Source organism: Sparus aurata, chromosome 1 (genome assembly GCF_900880675.1).
Source record: "Sparus aurata chromosome 1, fSpaAur1.1, whole genome shotgun sequence".
Classification (NCBI taxonomy): Eukaryota; Metazoa; Chordata; class Actinopteri; order Spariformes; family Sparidae; genus Sparus; species Sparus aurata.
Genome location: NC_044187.1, coordinates 26494352 through 26517450, shown reverse-complemented (window position 1 = coordinate 26517450; position 23099 = coordinate 26494352). Strand labels below are relative to the sequence as shown.

The window sequence follows — 23099 nt, the reverse complement described above, 5'->3', positions numbered from 1 at the left end:
TCTTTTGTCTCACAGGAATGTTGAGTTTTAGCCAAACCCTGCTGCGACATGTCTGCCTCCATCATTTAGACAGTGGTTGCGTAAAGGATTTCGTTGCGCATGCGCAATAAATACCACGGACTGCGTAGGTCATCCTAAAATAGTTTATTCATGCAAGAAAAGTTGCCCACCAGGTCCACTGATGAGAGGAATAAATGAATTATTGGGGAAAAAATGACAAAAATGTAAATTATGCGAAATAACTTCGCACTCCGCCATTCTTTACTCATCTATACTTCTTCCTTCATTTCACAATATTCAAAATATATTCCATATTTCACACACAGAACATTCCAAAATTATATTCAGTGACTCATATTACACCATTGTTATGGACATATTCTATGTTCTGTTGCTGTTAAAAGCAACATAGTGTTGAATTATGTGGTTCAAAGTCAGATTTGCTATGTGACATGATGATCATGAGATGAGACAGGGAATAGACAGAAGGCACCTACAAACACGCACACACACGAGACTCTGAAACATTTGGGTCAAGGCAAGAAGGATTTGGTCATCTTAAACTGAATATTATAATTAAAAAATAAAAACAATTATCATGGTCCCTTGTCTTTTATGATCTATGCTGTCACTACCAGGTCAAAGATTTCCTGCTTTAGTAATATTATGATAATAAAACATTCCTAACTGTAATAGCGTTTATATAGTCACTCCGTGCAATAAAAGAGTAGTATACAACTTTACTAGCTAGATGACATCAAACCAAAATTAAGTTAAAAAAGGCTGACATGATTAAAATGAGGTGAGAACAATACATATTCACAATAACTTCATTTAATTTTTCAGTTTTAGTGTTCTGTATGTTAATATAATATATTATGTAGAATACATTTTAATTTTAAAATGATAATGTCATCATCATCAAATAGATTCTGTAATTACTTAATTATTGTTGTGCTCTTTCAGCTGTTACAGTTTGTAATGCCACAGTTCAACAACTGCTAAGTAGCTGTGAAAATAGAATTCTGTTTATGGCACATTCGTTAATTATGAAACAAATACTGTCCTTCACACTTTTTTGACCAAATCAGAATAAGTAAAATCATGAAAATATTATTTAACAGCTTAATTTAAAAGAAATTGACATATTTATCTCAAACAGAAATAAGTAGCTGTGGATCTTCATAGCATCTTCAAAGTCATCAAAGTCTAATCTAATGCTGCTTTGTTTTAATACACTAATAAGTATGTAAATCATACTTGGGATAACTGACATCAGATCAACATGACTAGTGAAACAGGAACCAAAATAGTAATGATGTTGCTCATTATCAGCATCTGTCAGCTGTGTGTTCATTGGAGATCTGCCCTTGGAAATGCAAAGTTATTAACTCAGGTCAATGACTAGAAAAGCCAGAACCCAAATGCCATTTATTCCATCCTCAGACTTCTTTCTCCGTTTGTTTTTTGCCTTCTTTCACTATCCTCTTCTACGGCTTCTCCTTAAACCTCCTCAAGAGCTGGTGCACCTGTCGTCTGGCTCCAGACCGAACACAGCTGGAGAAGGAAGTGTGGTGTTGGCGCTTCACCTGGTAAAGACACAGCAGAAGGAGGCACAGTCATTCTGGGCGCCAGATGCCAGATCTCTTAACTATGAGTTATAATATGGCTACAGAGACAGCAAAATTTCCCAGTCATAAGAAAATAGACTTTCAGGGATGTTTTTTCTTTTATTTCATAACATTTTTGTGAGGGAAAATGTTTGCAAAAGTTCAAAAATACTTTGCACATAACTATGAGCAGTATGCTCTGGATTCTCCAAAATGAAGACGTTCAGGAACCCACCATTGCAACTTGGTGCACATACAGGCACATTTTATAGTGACCTTGGAAATTTGACAGTTTCCAGGAAGTATAAGGAAGTTACCACTTCTGTGGTTGTAAAACGCAATTAATCTTAACATGTATTTCTGAATAAGCGGTGTATTTTATAAGAGACACTGAGCTAGCAACATGAAACATTAATTTATGAGGTAACTGTCAATTTGAAGTCATACTGCCCCTGGCAATTACACCCTAGTACAATTTCCTAATATAAGTTGTAGATAATAGGTCACGTTTAATGACTGTATTTGAAAGATCATTTAAACCCCATTATGATGATAATGATAGAAGTCATAATCCAGGTCAGATAGTTGAATGAGTGTCATGCATTGAATCCAACTTTCTGTTGTTGTTGGTACTTATCTGCTTGCCAGCTCCTTCTTCAGACAGGATCTAAAAGATGTGGCACGCTCCACAGATTTATAGCCCTGAGAGGTCAGTGGATAGACATTGTGAAGAAGAGGAAGGAGGGATTAGGGAAATGTGTAGGAAAGACAAAAAGAAGGGGTGATGAATGGATAAGAAGAAAAGAAAGGTATTGGTGTTGGTTGATGGCAGCATAGATGAGTATGGCAGAAAGAGATCAAGCGAGGAGAGAAAGAGATGAGACACTGTTAATAAGCCAAGACTGTGAGGCCAAGAAAGCATCCAAAGAAGCCCACAGGGTCATAAAAAACAACTTCACTGCACTTCAGGCACATTTTAAGCATGAATCTACATAAAGTCAGGAGGTGGTTGATGGTGGTATTGTATCATGATACACCACCAGAGGGCAGCATCCCTCCTTGGGAACAACACTTGAAGTTGCTCGGGGTGATTTCAAGTTCAGTCACAGTTTTTCATCACTCCAAGTAATTCATTACAGTTGTTACCAGCTTCTTCCTACATGCGTTAGATTCAATGAAGGCTCAGTTTCAATCGAATGTATAGATTGTAGTTCTATTGTTCTTTTTGCATCAGATTCCTGTGTACTCATTACCTATGTTTCTTCTAGTCTGGAATCTAGTTTGGCCACATTTCCCTTTAACTACTTGAGTTTGTTGAAGGACAATATTAGCCTGCGCTGTTTTGAACCCATTTACAATAAATGGAAACAAACTTTTTAACAGCAGGAGGACTACTTGTTATTGAGGCTGTTCTCTCAGTGGCTCACAGGGGTTCTAACCCACAAAACCCCTTTTACAAAATGACTAAGATTACTGAGTTCAATTCAATTAATATACTATTCTGTTTGTTAGCCACATCATATCTTTTGAAAATGTGCTAACCCATAACAACACATTTAGCACTGGTTAAGGAAGACCAGCTTGTAATTCAGATAAACTTCATTAATGAATTCATTGATTTAATAAAAAAATAAAATAAAATAAATAGACAAGGAGTTCCTGTGTCTCAGTTTTAAGCTCTTCTGTTCCATAAAAATTCTACCAAATCCTCAGAATAAAAGATGCCACCCAAGTGTCTGAGTGCTCATTTTAAATGAAAGAGGAGATCTCATGATCACTGTAACCTTTTGGAAGATTGACCTGGAAATCATGGATTTTGTTCATGCTTCACAAAAGAAGAAGCCTTTTATTGTGAATTTTACCAAGTCGCGATGGTGATATTATTGGATAATCTCTATCAGAATAACAACTTTAGCTCTTTTTATACTTGACCTTAATGCTAAAATGTTTTGGATTTCCTCTGTAACAATGCAGTCTCAGCATTTTCACCACTTTATGTAAATTTGTACAGTAAACCCCAAGCAACTTCTGCAGTAGATCTTAAACTCGTACCTCCATGTGGAGGGTGGTACTAAAACAAATCAATAAAGATCAATAAAATCTCACTAATCTTCTTGTCCTGCTTGCTGTGACTGGCTGTGATTTAGTCTCCTCTTAGTGGTTTTGAAACGCAGGTCTTTTATTTGGACCACAGATCCACCCCCAGTCACTTTTATGTTTCATTTTATCAAAGCCCGACACTTCAAAGTTTTTCCAAGCTAAAATAACTTCTCTGTTTCCCACAGTTCCTCACCCTGGCTCCCCTGTGTAGTCGGTCCTTCATTATTCCAATGAACTCCTTGTAGGAAAGCTGGTCGTCGTGATCTACATCAAAGATCTTGAAGATGGTGTGTACAAGGTGACGTGTCAGCTTCAGCCCAGTGGCCACGTAGACAGCTCTCGCAAACTCATCTAGTTTAGGAGAGAGTTAAAAACTATTTAGCTCAATTCACACCAAACTAAGAGGGGAAAAAAGCATCATCTGTGTGCAGAGACCCTCAGCACCTGTGAGCTGTCACTGCTCTCCACCTACCTTGTCCAATGGAGCGAGAAGCAAAATTGTACATCTGCATGGCGATGGCAAAGTCCTCGAGGTTGTTGAGGAACTGGAAGAAGGATCTGAACTCATCAAAGGTGATTCCCTGAAATCCCAGAAAAAAAGCATATGTGAGGGAACAAATTTTAAATTAGCCCTGGAAAAAGGAGAGGTAATGATGGAAATTATGTTCTCTGGAGAAAAAAAAAGAAGCTTGAAAATGAAAGGAATGAGTGTTTCAGCACAGGCTGCCATCCAAAGGGACCTTTATCAGACGTGACATTCCAGGAGGCACATCACCTCAGCTGTCTGAAAAACAAAGATACTAAAATAAAAAAAGCAACTGACCACATCTCATAATATCAATCAATAACAAATTTATTCCATGAAATAGTCCCATTAATGACATAGAATGTCATTAATGTATGGTCAGGATTATGTGTTGATGATAAGAAACATTTCAACAGCAGCCTTCTTGCAGTGGTTCATAACCCTTAAGCCATTCAACAAGTAGCTGTAACCGCCACATGCTCTTTGTTGTGAATCAAGATCAAACCTATGACAACTAGATTAACAAGAAAAACATTACAAATAAAAAAAAATGTGAATCAAATGAGGCAGTCTTTGCAGATCTATATGAAAAGATGCAGGACACAATAAATAAATAAATAAATAACTATTCAGCCGTGGTTCTTAACCTAGACATGTCAGATATGGAGAAACAAAGACACACAGTGACGTAATTAAATAGCAGGATAGACTGATGTGTTTCGATGGACAGGTTGTGTGTTGTACGAGGCAGAGACCAACCTGCTTCTTTAACAGCATGAAAAGGAAAGAAAGAAGGAACAGAAATAGAGTTGGGTTGCATAACAACTTGCCAGTGTAGGAAGGTAGATAGATAGATAGATAGATAGATAGATAGATAGATAGATAGATAGATAGATAGATAGATAGATAGTGTGTGTGTGTGTGTGTGTGTGTGTGTTTGTGTTTGTGGTCCAGTGATGCAGTGGGGCGCTGAAGTGTGGAGAGCCACAACAGCCTCAGGCAGAAACAGTGGTGGGAATTTACGGTGGCTCTAGATGGCTAGAAGGCAGGAGTATCCATTAAGGAGGAAGAAGAAATGAAACAGATAAAAGGATAGATAAAGTTTTCGATTAGAAGATAAAGGATTAGGTAATGTATCCGGTGTTATATAAAGATAAATCGACAACTCAAAGTCCTGGTCAAAACTGTACTGTTGTGGCACTCTGTAATTTGACAGTTTATTAGCATTGTTTGGCTATTTCACAGCTCTGTTCTCATTTTTTACTTCAGCTGAAAAAACAGAACATGATACTGCACAGATACATCTTTGAACAAATTGATTACATGTTTTTTTTACCGATGTGTTGATTTGTCTATGCGTTCCTCAAAAACATGCATGTATGATGTATCTGATCAGTGCATTGTTGTAGGGCTGGGTAATATATACAATATATATATCGTTATTGGGATTTGAGACTTTACTATATATCATCTTTGATATTGCATATCATTATATCGTGCTATGGTATATGTGTTGTCTTTTCCTGGCTATTGACCCAGCAATATCAGATTGTGCTTAATTGGCCTGTACCTTCTCGTCAGGTATACACTGGCGAACATTCTCCAGGTAGGCGCTGATATTCTCCACGTTGGTGAAGCGCAGCAGGATTTTAGCAAAGTCCTCTTCACTGATGGTGGTCATCCCTTTAGAGTACGTCAGAAACTCAATTTCCAACACCTCTGTCTGAAGGTTGTCCATAAACCTGAAAACACCAGGGAAGGGAAAGATTTCAAAAGGAAGCATTTTACTGCATGGTGATTTGTTACATATTTAATAGAGCATTAGCACATATTTCATGACATCCACTATAGATTTTTCAGTACCTGTAGAAGTCATCAAATGTAAGCTCTGCCTTCCCTTTCTTCCCAAAGAAATGGACCAATAGGGTGGTGTCAATGGTGATACTCTCATCTGCTCGCTACGTATCATCAGAGATGAACAAGAGAGAGGATTAATGAGTGACTAATCAATAAATATCAAGCTTTGTGGATGGATGAGAAGCAGTGAGCGGGACAAGTCCATCATCAATCCAACATGGCCAGCAGGAAGCAGGGATCTGCTGCACGTGTGCACAACAAACTGTCAATCAAACGGATCAGCTCAGACAAACAGTCAGCGGCCACTGTGGCGTCAAAAACAGCAGTCTAGGCAGCAATAACGTTCACATTAAACCTCAATAAAAATAATTCAATCAAAATTAGAAATTGGATAAATGATTGGCACATTCAGTACATTGCCGCCATGATAACACAAATAAAAATGTTAACAGAAACATTGTTCAAGCTTTTTAGCAAGATTAAGTGTTTGCAGAAAAACATGTAAAATTGAGTAATGAAGTCAAATGAACAGAAGCATTTCTCTCCATTCTAATTCTAACAATCAAAGAAAGGACATAAAACAAAAGGTATATGAAGCTTGTTTTTCCATGCTGCCTAGACTGTCGAGGAGTATTACTGTAGCAGCATGAAATAGAGACAACACTGGTCTGGTGAAGACACAGGAAATGTTCAAATAGCAGCACACATTAAGACACAAAGACAAATGGAAATAAGAAACAGAGACATGCAAATATTAATTTAGCTGGGGGTGGGAGGGTGGGGGATGTAGGAAGACAAAGTGTTAACCAGTAAGAGAGAGGAAGAGGAGACACGTGGAAGAACAACTAAGGGGGAGACAGAAAAATACACAACACTAAACTGCCAGACACACAGAAACATGAAAGCCACCACATCCCATGCATTTCTCTGTAAATGCCACATTGACACAACCAGACAGGACCTTACATCACAAACAGCAGCACAGTAAAACAAAACCCACATAAGCATAACAAGTACGGAGAATGTGAGCCGATTCCACCTTTTTCCGTCAACGAGCCAGAATCATAGTGTCATATTTGTACAATTCGGAGCTGTTTATTTATTTTTATTTTTATTTTTCTCTGTTTACATATTCTTCAATCTTTGCCCCTCACTCCTCTCTCCACAGCTTGCAAGCGTGTGGTTACTGAATGAATCTGGTCATCTGAAACTCATTTGAAACCATCAAACCATTGTTCTGTCATATTTTAATCTGTTTTTAATCTTAATCCCTAGTTGACATGTGTACATTATATGATCCTTTAAGAAAACCACCTAAGTGTTTATTTAACTATTTGCCTATGTTTAAGTTCTCAGAAAAAGGTGACCATGCTTTGGGCAGTTTAAGAAAAGATTCAGCCAGCATCAGGGCAGAAAGAGAGGGTGTCAATAGCCCAATCTTCAGTCTCTCTCCCTGCCATGCCCCACCCAGCCAACCCCCCTGTCCAGTCCATGGCCATGCTGAGGAATATGCAGACATCAGATTGGGTGGAATCTCATGTCTTTTCAAGGAGGAAGAGCATTTATGCCATTTTCATCATCATCATCATCATCATCATCATCATCATCATCACCACGATGCCATTCGTGGTTCTACCTCAAGAGTAAAATCCTAAAATCCAAAGTGGGACAAGAAGGAAATGTCAAACAAGATGACACAGGTTTACAAAAAAAAAAAAAAAGATGTTTGATAAAGTTGTCAAACTACAGGTTCACATCTTCGACAGATAAGGCAGTTGTCACTGTGTTGTTTATTGTGGCATAACGTGTATCTATTCAAAAAATCAAAATCAAAAGTGAGCAAATGACTGCGATAATGTGTGTTAAGATGCAAAACCCTCCATTAGTTTCTAAAATGTAAAGTATATGGTAAGTGCTCCCGCAACACATAAGAACTACAGGTTAAATGTGTTATTTATGTTCAGGTTGTTTGATACTAATACTTTTAAGAGGCCTTAAGGGATCAATCAGTCTTGTATTTCACAAGAATTAAACAAAAAAAATAATACAATTTTATAGGATAGAAATATTTTTTGTCTTTCTTTTCGAACTCGTTGATCATATCTTACTAGGTTGATAACCATCGGGATCAATAATTTGCAAACTAAAAACACCACTGGTACAAGTCCATTATGTAATCATTCACAGCCAAACTAGATTATGTCTCGCACTTCTGGGTACACTTGTTAAATTCCTTGTTGTGGATGAACCAAATTTGAAAAAAAAGTAGATCTCTCTGTAATGGATGCCAATTGTTATTGTAATTATGTGCCATAATTAAATAAATAAATACACCATTAAATAATTAATTAAATGTGCCATTAATTAATTAAATGTTCCATTAATTAATTAAATGTGTCACTAATTAATTAAATGTGTCATTGATTCATTAACATACCAATTCATTTTATGTAAAAAAACAACAACATATAATTATTTCACTATTTAATTAATTATTTCATGGTCCTGTGTTGCAGTGCAGTTGGTGGGCGGATCCTAACACCTGATTGGTTACCCTGCACATCAAGTCAATGCAAATTGATTCCAGATAATGGATTGATGCAATCAAAACTTTATTGGCAACTGCTAAAAATCAAGTGGAAGGCTCGATCCCCTGCTAGCCCCTGTGTTGATACAGCGTGCGAGGTGCAGGACAAAATGTCAAAAACTTGCCCTCACTTGAAAGTTCATGGGGATCCTCCATCAACATAGCCACCATGTTTTGAAAGACATCTTCTTCTTCTTTCGGTTTCAAGACTTAAGACCAAAGCAATGGATTAGACTAAATTTGCATTAGCCCGACTTTGATGGTCAGGTTTGACGGATAAAATACATTCATGAAGCGCTGCAACACAGGACCGTAAAATAACAAATTAAATAGTGAAATAATTCTATATGTTTTTTTTTACATAAAATGAATTGGTATTTTAATGAATTAATGACACATTTAATTAATTAATTACACAATTAATTAATTATTTTATGGTGTATTTATTTATTTAATTATGGCACTTTTAGTACTCCATACATTTAAAGGATAAAAATGTCTTCTGGGAAACAAACATTAAAAGTAAACCCTGTTTTTAGGACCACCAACAATAGTGTGTCTCCCAGTGTTTCCAGTCTGTTTCTGATTCACTTTGCAGTCTGGTCTCTCAGTCTTTGATTAGGGGCTTGGTATAAACACAGACAAACTGAAACAATTACAGACGTATCATTCCAGTGTCTTTTCTGCGACTCACTGATTTGAGGGGGCCTTTTCATTAAGCCTCTGATTACGGACAAACAGGACAAAAATACTTCTGCTCTTTTATCTTGTAATTGATGCATTACTGATGTCTTTGTGACACATGAGCTGTTCATACAGTACATCAGACAGCATCCAGGTGGTGTGTCTCTGCATAAAACTGTTGGTTTTGCTGTTTTGCTCCTCTGGTGACAGGAACACTAAAACAAAAGACTGGTTAACAAAATAGCGATTCTTTTTTAAGTGGATACAGGTAATTGAGGAATTCATAATGAATCTAGATATTGTTGAATTGCAGTTGCATTGATTTATCAGGTGTGTCTTAAAGAGGTTTAAACTTCCTTTTCTATAACTAGGTGTAAGTATATGATATACTTATTACACTAAAACAATGTAAAAAATGATTATCAAAGCAGTTTTCTGCCATTTTGGAGTAGCTTAACAAGCTGTAAACACAACATTGATGCATTATCAGCTCATAAAGCTGTTTTTGGTGAACGCGCTATCACATGTTTGGACTTATTGTGCGTGGCCACTAAAATCAATTCTTCTTTTAGCTCTGTTTTGTTCTCCAGTTACTCCTGAGGGAAATATCTGTCTCTCAGTGTGTGCTGTGGGCAAGTCGTGTGCAGTAAGTTATCAGAGCTTTTTCATTGGAAACAGCTGTCTGCACGGCTGATAAGACAATATGCTATGGGCCATCAAATCAAAACAATAAGCTGAATAACACTAAAATGCTTTGAGGCTAATGAAAACTGTAGAGTCGTGTGATGATACTCTGCGGGTTCACCTCAAGACACCTCAACAGTCATTTGATCCATTCTTTATATGAAAGTATTGATTAGTTTTGTCTTATTTAAAGCCATAATATAACATCAGAAACTGTCCGTGTATCGCATGGTTCAATAAAAATGTTGCTTTTAATTCTAACCACTGTAAGGCCCCATATCAGTCTACCCTTGGGTAGACGTAATGCCAAACTGATCATAACAAGCTCATCATTCCTGGAAGTGTGGCTGCACTGGTGCGAGCTCATCATCTCAATAAAGACGTCATGGTTACCACGCCCACAAGGCACGAGCCGACACCTGGTGCACGCATCTGTCTATTTGTCCATCTGCGTGTGTGTGTGTGTAAGCTTCAACAGACTTTGATCATGAAGCTGAAGGTAAAAACAGTAATTATTGATGTAAACACTAAATGGTCTTCTTCACCCTCCCTATCTGTGAGTAATAGCTTGGAGCAAGAGCTCATTTTCGCTCTTTAGTCAAGTAAGTCAGACTGTCAGTCAGCCAGTCATACATTCCAGGGTAAAAACAGCTAACCCCCTTTCCTTTCTCACGACCTTTTTCGTCATTCTACCTCCCAACTTTGTCTCCTTCTCTCTCTTCCTTTTTCTTTCCCTCTCCTATCATTTCCAACTGCTCTGATTACTCTGATTTCCTTTCTCCTCATACTACCCATCAGTACCTCCTTCACCTGACATAGGGGTGATTCGCTCTTCCCCCTCCCCCCCCCCTTTGTCAGCCTATCAGTCAGTCCCTCCTTCTCCAGACAAAACCAAAGAGATATAATGGTGACTAATCTGTTGAGTAAACACATCTTTCTCTAAAAACTACCTGTTCCTTTCTTTTCCCCCGTAAATGTGCTTCCCGAACTTCTTCTCTCCACACCCACTTTGTTCCTCAACATTTGTTTTCTCTGGTGACCTGTGTCATCTTCTTTGAGCCTCTCTCACCTGTTTGTTGTCTCTCTGATTTTATCTCTTCCTCTTTCCCCCTCAACCATTAGTTTTTCTGCTTATCTGATGGTGTTATAGATATGTTACAATTACAATGATTTATCCTTTCCGCTTTTTATAGTGCTTTTTATAATGTCTCACCTTTTTTGTTAAATCTACTCATACATATATATATATATATACATACATACATACACAAATGTTTTAATCCTCACACTTTTAATGTCCTTGTTTTTCTTCATTTTATTTCTCTCACCCCTTCCTCCCCCCTCTGTCTGATTTGTCTGTTCTGTCCGTCTGACATCCCTGCAGATGAAAGGCTGCTCAGTGTAAATACAAGGTCAGCCCCATTATGCTCCACTGTCATTACCTCCACCTCAGTTTCCGCTGCCACCACAGCCCACAGCCTGTCATTAGTCAGCTAGCCTGCTAACACTGTTAGCTGTTATTAATCATTACCAGCAGTTTTACCTTGTGTCAGACATATCAGAAAGGCAATTTGAGCTGCACAGGAACAAGCAAATGAAAAGGTAAAACTGAAATGGAAAATTGTTGGTCCTGTCTGTATGTTTTTAACTTATTTATTAAGATGTATAGTCGTATATATAAAAGCGTTTCAGGGGTTGTTTAAAGGTATCAATGTCCTGCTAGCCACAGGACCTTTAGGTTACTATTTAAGAGTGTAAAATCACTCCCAACGTCTACATGATTTAGTTTAAGTGTGTGGTGTGTTTTTGAAATTGCTCTGCAGTCATCATTTTATGAGTGTCATTAAACATGTTGTGGTGTAACACCGAGAATGATTTGACACCAAAGCTACAACACTAGCCACGACACAGCACAGATACACATAGAAAAGCATAATGAGGAGACCAAATGACAGAAGGCAGGTGAGAAACAGATCAGGTTATTAGAATACGGACATTACAATATGTATCATCTAACTTATCAGATCAATATGGTCACACCAGTACAATATAGAAAATTCCTCTGAAACATTAATAAATAAGAACAAATACGAAAGAAGCTCTTGTCATATTTGTCAGTGAGTGTTAGTGACATGATGAAATGGGGAGGACAGTTCAAACATTTGGAGGAGCTTATATTTTTAGTAGAAATCAATTTGATTTCTTGATATGATGTGTTTGGTGCAAGGACGTTTTTTAGAGCTCATCCAAACATAAACGATTTCATGTTAGAGAAGGGACTGGAGGGAATGGATTAGCATTAGTTTCTGTACCGGACTTGGGTGTATAAAACAGTGAGATAAAATGATGGAAGATACCGTATAACCTAAATTTTATCTTACACTAAGAAGTAATGTGTAGGAAAGGTATGAAGGAAGAAAGGTGACAAGTCATGTTGCGTGTATTATCAGTATCAAGCCAAACCAGAATAAAAAAGTAAAGGTGATCAGAACATTTTATAATTTTTTCTTTCTCCATCTTAACACCAGTTTAAATGAGGATACGTCCTGAAAGGGCATTCAAGGTAAGATAAATGAAATAGAAAAATTGAATTTCTTCATTCCTTTTATCTATGAAAAATATCAAATACAACAGTTATTTTAAACAACTTTCTTCGGTCTATATGACTGTTGCGCAGCTAAGCATAATTTCTCCAGAAATCACAGATTAAGGGCTTTATACTCTGTGCAAAAGCTTTTATTTCGAAGGTAACCATTTCTGGTCTTATTCTGGCTGAGCTTGATGCTGCTACATTACTCTACATGAATCTATGGGGCAAGTTGGAGGATCGACACTAACTACAGGGAGTTGAGGGGGAAGAATGAAGGATGAAAAATGGAGGGATGTAGGGACAGAGGACAGTTGGATCTGTGTACCTCCGCCAGGTCAGAAAAGAGGACTTGACTGGCGCTTCGCCTCAGAACGTCCCAGTAACTCCTCGCCACAAACTCCTGACTGTCTTTTTTTAGCACCTGTAGGAGCGGTCAAGCAGGCCCAGGGTCAGTTCACCTCCGACTCAACCACTTCAGGAAGTAGACTTCAAATATTCACGCTATTGATTCTCAATATATACAAACACATTCAGTAAGTTGTTTTTTTGTTTGTTGTTATAGTATATACTGTATGGTCATGAAAAGAGGATCATATAGCAATTATAAATAGTAAATCAAAGATCAAAATTCTCATCTGGTATTTTGCAATTATTTAACTAACTCTACAGTGATTAGAGACACAACTACAGAGAAACAAAATAAAAATGTTTAGAATGCCTGTTCTGTCATCAAAACAGTTTATAATGTTTAATTTCACTTTAATGTCACCCCATCCACTGATCAGCACCGCGCATAAAACTGATTAGTGTCAAACAACACAGGAATGGGGGGGGTGGGGGTCACATTTAGGCAAAAGCTAGTTACAGTACATCACAGCAAAATATATTGTCTAATAATTGAAATAAATCTTCCTGTGGTTTTGGTTCAACAGTATGAAGAAACAATAAAGACATCTGCTATAAGGTCTTTCTATTAAAACAATTTAAAACACGGACTGCCATTCGTTACCTTCCCTTTGGGCTCAGTCTACTGAAAACAAGCTATGGAAAAGCCAAAGACACATTTTCACTAAGGGGGACAATGGAGTCAAACAATCGAACCAGCATAAAAATCGAAAATGTCTGATTGATATCTGAAGCAAATATACATTTTTTTCACCCAAATGATCTGTCCAATGATAGTAAACCAGCTGAGCGTACTAATGTCACATGCAGCACAAAAGAGAGCTGCTTCTTTTTGTGTGTATGCTGCTTTGATAAAAGACAACCATGCCACTGAGGTCCTGACCACCCACCTAGTTTCTCTCTCTCTCCAGGGAGAACGAAGCAGCAGCAGCCATTTTAACATGACCCTGCACTGCTCTCGACTTCACAGTGACAATGCAGCTATCCATCACAACACTGACAGGACAGGGAGTGTCTGAGTGTGTGTGTGTGTGTCTATGTGAGACAGAGAGAGAGAGGGGGAGAAAGATCCTGACATTTTTGCTGCACTGTTACTCCATCTCCACAAGAAAATATTCCTTGCTGGACACTTCTACAGTTGCTATCATTGTATCTTAAGGGGAAAAAAAGTGTCCACATCTCCTTATTATGATGTTAAATACTCATTTATATTTGATCAATAAGTATATAACAAAATGGTATTTATTGTATGTATAATTCTTCCCATCTTTTCATACACCCGTATGCTTTCTTAACAATACAAATGCGAAGCAATTTTCTGTCTGTAGCTTTCAATAAAAATCACCTGCTCCATAACAGGAACACACACACACATGCTGCCAAACAAACGTCCTAAAACAGCCTCAAATGGACAGTGTCTGATTGTGTTTAGACCTTAAGAGTGTCTCCAGTCATTCTAAATCACATCATTCTCCTTTTGAAAGAGTTCGTCTCGCCTGACCCCTTAAATCTATTACTCCTCTTCTGCCCTCCCTCTCTCCATTCATCCCACCCTCTGCCATCATACCTCGATCAATCGCTCAGTCGACCTGACAGATGGACACCCTGTCTTTCTCTGTCCCTCTCATTCTTTCTGTCCATCCATCCTTTCAAGCAGTCTACTGTGTATATCTTACTGACAACAGAGGATCAGGTGGACTGGGTCAGGGTTAGGGGTTTTTTCAAAGACCAAGTCAGGACACAAAAGTGGGTGACAGGGGCATTAAACAGAGCCCTCTAAGTATCCCAGTATAATATACATTTACACCCAACAAACCTACTAGAGTCACTAGAGTGAGGTAAAACAGATACAAGCAAGAGTGGAAACTGTATCATGAGATTCATTATTTGCAGAACGTGAGTACAATTAAACTAAATGTGTGAACCATTAAGCAGCCCTTATAATCCCTGTTTCCATACCGCCCTGCATCCATTGCTCTCGCTCTTCAATTTCTATCAGACGGGAGCTGCAGTATCTTTTTGTGATATGGCAAGATTTAAAAATTTCAAGGGAAATTAGACATTTCAACATTTTCAGAAATATTCCAAATTGCTGAGAGGGTTGATACCACACTCATGTATATGCTCTTAATATTAAGGTAAAACCATGTTATGGTTTGTGATGGATAAAGACTGGAGGCAATGGGAAACAACTAGCCTGTCTCTGACTAAAGTAAAAAATTATGTCACTTCCTCGAGTCTTCGCATCACGGTGCCAGGTAACCAGTGGAGACTTCAGAAAGTCACTGCATCTGGCCAAGACTCTCCATTCCACCCCACCAAAAATTAAACAAAAATAGTATTATTATAGTACCGCCTAGTAAATGCCCCCCCCCCCCCCCGCCTTTATGCTAAGCTAAGCTACCAGGCTGCTGGTTGTGGCCTTTGATTTAATGGACAGAGTCGTATTAAACTTCTGACGTAACTCTTGGCAAAGCGAATAATCATACTCGAAAAATCGGAACATCTGTTAAATCATATTTCCCAATATTGAAAAACGCACACTGACTGTAAAATGTTGTCAACTGAGAAGTGTCACACAAAACATTAGGATAAAAATGACATTGATTTTGAATCCGTTCAACACAGAGTTCAGAAAAGTTCTAGATATTCAAAAATAAAATAAAATATGTCTACAGAGACTGCTTAACCGATCCCCACCATGTTTGAGTCCCTGTGATTTTACTAATACCTAACAAAATGTCAACTGAAACCACATGGCATTTAATAACCAAGCTGACATAAACACCTAGGTATCTGTTCCTCTGTTCATCTTTACACACATTTCTCTAAGCAGCTAAACAAGAGCAGAAAGGAATCTACTGGGTTATGGTTTTGGATACATACGCTGTTCATGGGGGCAACCTGATATCCATAGAGCTGCATACTCTAACACACAGAGAGAGACATGGAGAAGAGAGAGAGGAGGCCAGAGCATGCAGTCAGAGAGGAGGAAGAGAGAAGGTAAAAGACATGTTAGTACATGCAAGGAGAGGCTGTGGATACACTCTGCAGAGGGATGTCTCATTTTCAACACGTCTATGATTACATTTTAGAATAACACACGTTTCCCCTTATTTCACTGTGTACTGCACTTCCAACAGGTGTTTAGTGAAACTGGCTGCGTTTTAGGGATTGTGTAACATTTTACTTTGTCAGGTTTATCTTTCTGTTATTTCAGAATATCTGTTGATGATATTTAAGACTTTTCCAGTAAGGTGAAAGCATTTCTACCACGTACCAAGTACCAAAACAGTAATTATTTAGAGTAACAAATGTATAAATACTTTACCATATGATGTAGTTGTACAGTTATGACTAAAATTAGTACTGTCATGTCCTATAGTGGGTTGTCAGCATTTAATTTTTTTATCCAAAAATGTTTCTTTGGGTAGAGTGCAGTGTGTCCTCTGCTAAGAGCTCATAATGGGTGATGTGGCAGGACTACTTTATTTACTGTCACCTGCAGACAAAAGATGGTAGACATCTGAGCCAACTGTCTTAGCCCCCTAGCAGGCTTTGGAGGTATTGCAGGTAGGCTGCATGAGGTCTTTTAATGTTCAATTTACTCTAAAATTACCCTGAAATATTAATGTTTAACATTTTTAAATAAAAATAAACAACAACTGATAGTACTGATACTAACTGATAAAAAAGGGGGTTCAACTGTGAGTAGTTTCCCATTGATACACATGCCAATTAACTTAATCTGCACCCAGCAGTGTTTAAAATTAAAGTCTCTCTGGTGGACAGAACTTAGATATGGCACTCATGAATTGCCTCCATAAATCTGTGGCATTTCTGTACTTATATGTCTTGTTCCTTTTAAGCCATATACTGTATGCTAGCAACGAAATAGGTAAACTGCTGATATTCACCTAATTAATAATTTGGCTCCAGTGGTGGTTCTGGACCAGTTTTAATAGGGGGGCCAGGTTGGGGCCGGCTTTTTTGTTAGGGGGCACATACAACCCGGAAAAAAAGATAAATCCCTCATTCAGACAAAACAATGTTTACAATTTCAGCAATTTTGATTGGGTAGTAAACTGTTGAGACACTTTATTTCTGCCTTTTTCTTCAAAACAAAGTCTTTGCAAGAAATCTGTCATTGTATTATTGATGCAGACTCCCTGTCAGGGGGGCCACAGGGGGGTCCAGACTCAGAGTTACGGCCCCCCCCCCCCAAGAACCGCCCCTGTTTGGCTCTAATTCTGCTTTATACATTATCTTTATACATTAAAAGCAGCCATTATAAACTATAATATACTATCATATATATATGCAGTTTATGCATTATATAACTACATATAACTATAATGCATAAATGAACCATACAGAGTAGTTAAGCAAGATGACTTGTGTTGTTCCTAAACCTAAACCCCAGAAGTGTTGAAAAGGACAAATTCTTTTGAGAGTGTATCAAGTTTAACAAGTACACAGTCAGGATAACTGTCTCAGTAAACAGAGATAAGATACCACACTGTTAAAAACTGTTTCTATAAGGCAGCATGCACTCATACATGGTTACATGAAAGGTTTAGCTAACTTTAGTTTCTCCTTGAATACAGATGACAATTAATTTGGATGATGATGTGCCGGTCAATACATCCACACACACAATTTGACGACATTCAATTTGCACCCTATGTAACATTAAAGAGAAAACAGCAGAGGTGCTGTGCCATGTTACATGCATGGATGTATTAAAATGCCCTTTTACAGTAATGTTTAGTTTGTACTGTTATACAAAAGCAAGATATTTACTATATTTGTATTTCAGGTTTATCTCAACGATGATAGCAGCATTACTGCATTGTCCCTGCAGATTTCCATGTCCATTTCACTGTTGGCTCTGCTAAGGTAATTAGCAACTTAATTTACATCCATACAACTGTAGCTGTCCTCACACACAAACACTTCCTTGTCCTTCGTTACCAACTTTCTTACCAACTGTGCTGATTTCTCAGCATCTCCTTTCCTCCCTTTCTTCTCATTTTTCTTCCGGAATATCTCCTGAAGCTGTAATAAGAGACAGAATGAGGATCTCATTGACAATTCAAAGCTCTGTTTGAAGCTTAAATGTTCATACGTGCAAACACAACATTCACTGAGTTCATAAAGTCACTCTCACAAGTTCACTCTTTCATGCTGGCCTATGATGTGATTTTGGCCTTTTGACAACACCACTGTGAGAGTGTTGGTTGTCTGGTTTGGCTTTCAAAGGGACTTCTGGTCACATATATTAAAGGGTAACTAAATGCTAAATTTGCATCTGGCAGAAAATCGCAGCTGCAGGGTAACCAGTATCAGAATTTTAGTATTAAATGCCAGTTAGCCACAGAGCTAACTGGCCCTTTTAGCTGAACTGGGAGTGTGTCCATGCCACAATATTGAATGAAAGGGAGGAATCAACACGGTCCACAGGGCTCAGCTGAATCAGGCTTAGCCGCCTCCCAGTGAATATGGCACTAGATTGGGACTCAAAATAGGCCTTGAGACCAAAAATGCCAGTTTGCATCAGGGGATACATTACAGAGGTGATTTACATTAAATCTTTGGCATAACATCAACAGTGTTGTTTTGTTCACACACTGTAGTTAATTTCTTGAATGTAACCAAGCTGGGGATACATTACAAATTCACTCTTTAAACATGGTTAAATTAATTCAAGACAGCAGAAAAAGAAATGTCTATTGCTACACCCTCTGTGTGGGAATTCATTGGTCCATCTTGCACCTGCCCACTCCCATAGGATCTTCAACCATTACCACCCACTCCCTCTGATATGAGATCCCACTCCAACCATCCTCCACAGAGAGTCTGACCACTTCCCGCCTGCAGCAGTGTTTTCAACTGAAATGTATTGGTCCAATCCCACAGAGCTAGTAAGACACATGTAGCCCTTACAGGTTTTTAACATTAAGAATTATTGCTTATCCAGCTAAAATGCTTTAAATGTAATTTAAAAAAAAGGCATCAGCTTAAAGCGATGGGAAGATTTTTTCTTTTTTATCCTGCTTTATTTTCCATCATAACCCACTTCACACTCATTGTCAGTATCTAACTTTTGCATTTTTTGATTACCGATAACATGTGAATACGAAAGGTTTTTCTCTCAGTATCAGAGACTCACCACCAAGAACTCCCTCTTGTCCACCATCTGGTTGCCGTCTGCATCAAACATATTGAAAGCAATCTTAAAGCCAGCGTGGGGCTCTGGAGAACAGGGAGGAGAGCACATAGGTGAACAGTGAATGTGTGTCCGTGTGTGTGTGTGTGTGTATGTTTGTGTGTGTGTGTGTGTGTGTGTGTGTGTGTGTGTGTGTGTGTGTGTGTGTGTGTGTGTGTGTTGAGGGCAATTTTAAATCCAGAAATAGCATGGGTTCAAGTGGCCTATAGGTGAGACAGGAGGGATAAGGGGCGGGTGGATAAATCTATATGGACCACAGTTTACATTTGAATTCTTCTACATTGCTCTATTGCTGCTGATCTACCAAATCAGATAAAACTTGAGTCACTTTATTTGCTTATATTAGCTATACCAGAGCGGGTATATTTGCTAAGAAAGAAAGTCCAATAATACACATGACTAGTCTGAACTGACTATCAGTTATCAAAAATAGATCTTTATCCTCGCATCGGAATTTCAAAGAAAACATTTATTCAATTGATCAAAAAGTAATAAGACATCCCTTTCCTGGTTAATATGACAACTTCTGATTTACGATGGCCTTTGATGTAAACACACACTGAGCTACACTAGATACAAAACTACTTCAAGTTTCTCTAGGAGGAAGTATTAAAAGTAAAAAAAAAAGGATACGCACATTTAACATTGACACGGTTTCCTGATCATATATGGAAGAGAAAAAGACTGAACAATTGCTGTAGTCAATTTTGAAGGGGAAACATTTTAATACCCAGTGCAGCATGCTCCTATTCTAAATAACTTTTTTGCCTTTAGCCTTTCTTTTGAAAAACTTTTTTAAAGGTTATTAGTAGAAGTATCTGTTATCTTCTTCTCTCCGTCTTTCCCTCAATTTCTGTCTTACCCCAAGGGGAAGGGAAAAACCACCAGATTTGTGTCATAATTGGCTCTTGTTAGTTCTGGGTGGGCCTAAGCATAGTTCAGATCATGTATCTTGGCTAAATATAGAAGAAGAAAGTAGAAAATGAGATGAAGTCAAGGAGGATGTATAGAGACTCACTTGTAAGGATGCAGAGCAGGAACAGGTATTCTGTGTATGAGATGATGCCTAATAACGAGACCAAGATAGAGAGAGTTAAAGAAAAGGTCACATTCAACACACACACACACACACACACACACACACACACACACACACAGTGTTTACAGATGTTCAAAGACCGTGGGCCTCCTCAAACACACACACACACACGCTAACATAATCCTTCCTTTCATGAAGATAGCATCTTAAAATGTGTCTTGTGGAGCTGAGCTGCCAACAGCCATTTGGCCACACACCGTTTCTTTTTTTACACCCCAAGTGTCCAAAGTGAAGACACTGGCTGGCAGGGGTGTGTGCGTGTGTATATGTCTGTGTTTGGATAAGCAAGTGAAAAATGTTTCAGGAGATGATCCTTTCTTGCCTCGGGCCCATTTAGGAATCTTTGTAGCTCCGTCTCTGCTCTCTCTCCTTCTTTTTCGCTTTCTGTCTTGATCGTTCAGATAGTTCAGGGTGACTCGCTTGAGTGTTACGGGAGACTGCTTTCCCATGTGTGTGTGTATGTGTGTGCAGGTGAACATGACACCAGCTAAAGACCAGTGTGAGCCTTGTGTTTTCCTGATGCTCTGCTGCTTTGTGTAGAGGAGCTGGTTCGGAACTGAATTCTCCTTTCCCCCCATGTAGCCTGAGCTGTGCAAAGACCAGGAGATACACTGTGAAACTACTCAGGTTTCTAAAATACATTCTGCGTGTTTGCATTTCAATTACTCTCTGTGATATAATGCTATGGTGGGTTAACATTGATCCTGAGGTAGTAATTATCATTAGGGGAACAACTTTTAGTTAATAATCTGTTAAAATTAAATGAGAGTTTAATGCGTTCATATTTTCTAGAATGTCTATGAGTTTTTCATATTCAAATCTGTCACTAAAGTAAAGGTTTGTAATTGTTGTACCTTCCACTGAAAAGCATAGAATGGAATTTTCGAATAAATTAAACAGAGAGAAACAAGATCTATTTCCCTGAAGTTTTGAAAAAAAGCGTAAACTTGTTATATACAAGTGTTGTTGTTAAATCTGACCTCACTGAGAATCAACACTAAAGCCTTCTGAAGCTGTGAGCCACTTGTTTTGATTAGTAGATCTCCATCAATCCTGACAACTCCCCATACAAAGCAGCAAGTTCACTGTGAACAACCTGTCAAACAAGGAAATGTCATAGATACAAAGTATAAAAAACTGGACTTCAAGGCCCATATCAATACACGTTCCTGACCTAAATGAAGACCTTTATTAAAGCTGCAGTAACTTAATAATACTTTAGTAAAAAAATAAATAAAGAAATGGCTGGCGAATCTCAAGTGAGATACTTCCAAAGGCAGTTAACTTTTGGGTTTGTGAAAAAAAACTGTTTAAAAAAACACTTTATTGAGGATTTGAAATCGCCAAGATTTGTCAAAGTGCTGGAATACATCTGATCTTTCTCAATCAAAGTAATACTATTACTGTGCCAAGTTACTGTATAACACAAGAAACCAGTTTGAACGTATCTTACAGCCCACCACACCCACACACACACACCCACACACACACAAACACACCAAAACACATAGTCAACACTACGCATTCCTTTGTTTGACACATAGCTCTGACAAGCCATCCCAAGGATTTTAACTGTCCTCGCTCATCATGGTATGAAGAGGAGAGCATGTCCTGACACTAGCACTCATTCACACACACTGCTTATTCATGTCTCATACAAGGGATGGCAAATAAAACTGAATTAAATAAATGTGTGAACAAACAAATTAGTCGTTTTAAGGTAATACAAACACATAGAGTACACGTAGAGAGTACTGAGGTGTGTTTGTGTGGTCTTGGCCATATGCCACCAGCAACATGCATTAATAGAATGTCTTACTCTTTAAGACCTGGGATACTTTTACACACTTTCTCTCTCTTTCTACTTTTTCTTCATGCTCTCTTAATTTCTCCCTCGCTCCCTCAGTTTTTCAGATTGTATTAATCCCTTGACACATCATCTGCTTCATCCTCATGACTCTGTTGTCCTTTCTCCTTCTCTCAAACTCCTAATTTTCTCAGATTATTTCACATAACAGTTTCAAGGTGTAGAACATTATCATGGTAGAGGAAGACAGGGTGCGTTATATTTAGCATCTCGCAGTGTGTGTGTGTGTAATTATCACTACGGGGACTCATTCCCCGACTGTGTGATTCCTATGTTACACTCTCTTAAAGAAAATGCTTTGATCAGGGGAGCTTCTCTCTTTCTCTCTGTGTCTTAGTAGGAAGAGAAGAGAGGAGAGGAGAGGAGAGGAGAGGAGAGGAGATTTATTTTTAGTTTTTTCAGCAGGTTGTTTGGCTGTAAGGAGGGACAGCATGGCTCCAACCCCGGATTAGAGACACCTACAGTGACACACGCACGCATGCACGTATGCTCGCACGCAAACACACACACACACACACACACACACACACACACACACACACACACACACACCCACCCATACAAGCTCACAAGTGCTATTTAGTCACACATCAGCAGGTCAGCCCTGGTATACATACACAATCAAGTGTACTGAAAAGCTGCAAAAACGCATTATAATGTTTGAAATGTTTGTCACGTACGCCTCGTTTTTACAGCAAATTAAGCTAAAGTGAAATATGAATAATATATTGCGTATATTTCTAAGCAAATTAAAATGTAATGGCTTAAAAACTCTAAGTTTGAGTCCACTGACATTCATTGACCTTGATATTATCTCACTGTGACTTATTTGCTGGGTGCGTTTATATCAGTAAGTACAAA

The 23099-nt window shown here is 38.3% G+C and overlaps 1 protein-coding gene across 11 annotated transcripts in view; it reads right to left on the bottom strand.

Annotated features, from left to right (window-relative positions):
* Positions 1-129: 129 nt before the first annotated feature.
* Positions 130-23099, bottom strand: part of micu3a (mitochondrial calcium uptake family, member 3a) — a 31318-nt gene continuing 8348 nt past the window's right edge. Inside the window, exons 5-17 of one of the 11 annotated variants that reach the window (XM_030418969.1) lie at positions 20291-20338; positions 19216-19298; positions 18030-18101; positions 15930-15971; positions 12964-13059; positions 7730-7744; positions 6100-6194; positions 5807-5978; positions 4996-5001; positions 4183-4291; positions 3904-4061; positions 2248-2312; positions 130-1592 (exon numbers count right to left, since the gene is read on the bottom strand). In XM_030418969.1, the coding sequence (XP_030274829.1) occupies positions 1586-1592; positions 2248-2312; positions 3904-4061; positions 4183-4291; positions 4996-5001; positions 5807-5978; positions 6100-6194; positions 7730-7744; positions 12964-13059; positions 15930-15971; positions 18030-18101; positions 19216-19298; positions 20291-20338 (968 nt within the window). In that variant the 3' untranslated portion in view covers positions 130-1585. Of the gene's footprint in view, positions 1593-2243; positions 2313-3903; positions 4062-4182; positions 4292-4995; positions 5002-5806; positions 5979-6099; positions 6195-7729; positions 7745-12963; positions 13060-15929; positions 15972-18029; positions 18102-19215; positions 19299-20290; positions 20339-23099 lie in introns of those variants that run through there. The other 10 variants (XM_030419001.1, XM_030418985.1, XM_030418976.1 and 7 more) reach the window with 10 other exon arrangements.